The 2,442-nt window shown below is 31.8% G+C and overlaps 1 protein-coding gene across 1 annotated transcript in view; it reads right to left on the bottom strand.

Annotated features, from left to right (window-relative positions):
* LOC117116002 (neurotrypsin-like) overlaps nucleotides 1-494 on the bottom strand; it is an 8,812-nt gene extending 8,318 nt beyond the window's left edge. Inside the window, exon 1 of the mRNA XM_033259931.1 lies at nucleotides 467-494. Within this exon, the coding sequence (XP_033115822.1) occupies nucleotides 467-494 (28 nt within the window). The remainder of the gene's footprint in view (nucleotides 1-466) is intronic.
* Between the last annotated feature and the right edge of the window lie 1,948 nt (nucleotides 495-2,442).

Genomic DNA, 2,442 nt, shown 5'->3' with positions numbered 1-2,442 from the left:
TAACTGAAAAATACATTAATTTTCTGACCATATATAAATGTTAAACCAGCCACAGTAATTCGAGTTACTGTAAATGAAGGAGTATATCTATACGTTTATATTATCATCATCATCATTTTCATCATCACCATAGTCATCATCATCATCATCACCATCATCGTATCATCATCATTATTATGATAAATACAGAATACCTTTATCTATCTTAAATATTGAAAAGAATAATATCCTAATTATGTCTCATTCTCTTCTCTCGTTAAAAACCCTATCCTATTCTTTAAATGTTCACAAGCTTAATTGACAATATCAACAAATTAAATGAACGTTACTGCTCTTATAATTAATTAACATGTGGCACAAGTTACTTGTGGGGGAGGGGTGCGTGGTGATTCGTAGGTGGTTGGAAAACTCGCCCAATTTCGACAAAAACTATGAGCGTTTTTTTAAAAACGTGGCTTATTTTTACCTTGTCGTTTTTCTGCTGTTAATTCCATTATATAGGCCTAGTACTTATGAATTATGTTGCTGCTACAGTAAGGACTGAACGTTGATAAGCATGAACACGTCATTTGTAAGATATCACTAAATTGGATAGTCATATCTTGCTCTTAAACATTTCAATTAGGGTTTTTTTTTTCTCAGTAGCCAGATAAAGGGGAATCATGTGTTGTTCCCAAATGGTACTTTCCCACGTGCCTATATCTCCGTATTGCCGTTGAGTTATTAAACATTATGTATCTGTGATACCGCTAATATTGGTATCAGTATGATATCTAGTCTGCCTATATCCGCGTTGTCATTAGCATTATTGCCTGATAATGAGCATTAATAATATTAGCTTGCAAATAATAAACAAGTTACCAACATATTACTGATATAATTTAGTGTTAGACGAGTTTTGTCGAAACAATAATTTTATCTAAATTTTACAAAAACTGAACTGAAAAATACATTAATTTTCTGACCATATATAAATAAGTAAACCAGCCACTAGTAATTCGAGTTACTGGAAATGAAGGAGTATATCTATACGTTTATATTATTATCATCGTCATCATCACCATAGTCATCATCATCCTCACCATATCATCATCATTATTATGATGAATACCGAATACCTTCATCTATCTTAAATACTGAAAAGAATAATATATTAATTACGTCTCATTCTCTTCTTTCGTTACAAAAGTAAACTCCCTATCCTATTCTTTAAAAGTTTACAAGCTTAATTAACACAATATCAAAAAATTGACAATTTAAAAAAATTGGAAACATCATCATTTTTTATAAGCCATGTAAAAACACTTTTAAACATTATGCACTGTAGACTACATTTTTAATGTTTTTCAATTTTACTTTTTAATGTTGTCTGTGTTTTTTTTTTCATTTTCACTTATTGTTTGATGTAGGCCTATTTAAATGTTAAATTAATTTTGAGATATTCATTCTTTTATTTATCTTGTAATTAATTAATGTTTGCATTGTTATCTTCATCATGCAATTGTTCCCAAATGGTACATTCCCACGTGCCCATATCTCCATATTGCCGTTGAGTTATTAAACATTATATATCCGTGATACCGCTAATATTGGTATCAGTATGATATCTCGTCTGCCTTCATCTGCGTTATCATTACCATTAGGGCCTAATAATGAGCATTAATAATCTTAGCTTGCAAATAATAAACAAGCTACCAGCATATTACGGATATAATTTAGTGTAAGACGAGTTTTGTCGATAGAATAATTTTAGCTAAATTTTACAAAAACTGAACTAACTGAAAAACACATTAACTGACCATATATAAATTAGGAGCTTCATGAGTTTTGACACAATTTAATTATTGTTGAATGTTACAACATAACGTCTGTACTTGAGATGAATTGAGTTTTAAAAATGGTTTACGTGGCTCAAATACAGTAAGTTTCAATAAAATTTTGTAAAATTAAATCGTAAATAGTCACCAACATAACAGTGAATTGCCTATGGGAAAAGTATGGTTGAGCCAATGGCTGGGGCGATATGGCAATGGCAGACGAGATATCATAATGATACATGGGCACAGATCCTGGAAGGGGGTGGGGCGGAAGACACGTCCCTCCAATATTTTTATGGGGGATTGGGCCCCCCCCCCATGTTTCGACTGCAATGTAATTTCATAAGTAAATATGATGCCTGAAAGTTGTTGAAATGAACTGCACAAAATTACCCAGGTTGTACAGCCCGAGTAGTACTGTACATTTTATATTATAGTAAGACACCGGTATCGCTACGTCTGAATTACCTACAATACACGACTCGAGTGCGCGTTCTTTTGTTATAATTTGAGAAGTATGAGAAAAAGTATTTGTGTGCCGAAAAGTAGATTTTCGGCACACAAAGTAGGTAAAGTAAATACATCAAAGACAATAAGTTTTATATTCTATAGTACAAAAGATTAA

Source organism: Anneissia japonica, unplaced genomic scaffold (genome assembly GCF_011630105.1).
Source record: "Anneissia japonica isolate Jap-2015-1 unplaced genomic scaffold, ASM1163010v1 scaffold287743_len2803612_cov181, whole genome shotgun sequence".
In the NCBI taxonomy this organism is placed as follows: Eukaryota; Metazoa; Echinodermata; class Crinoidea; order Comatulida; family Comatulidae; genus Anneissia; species Anneissia japonica.
This window is presented reverse-complemented; position numbering and strand designations above follow the sequence as displayed.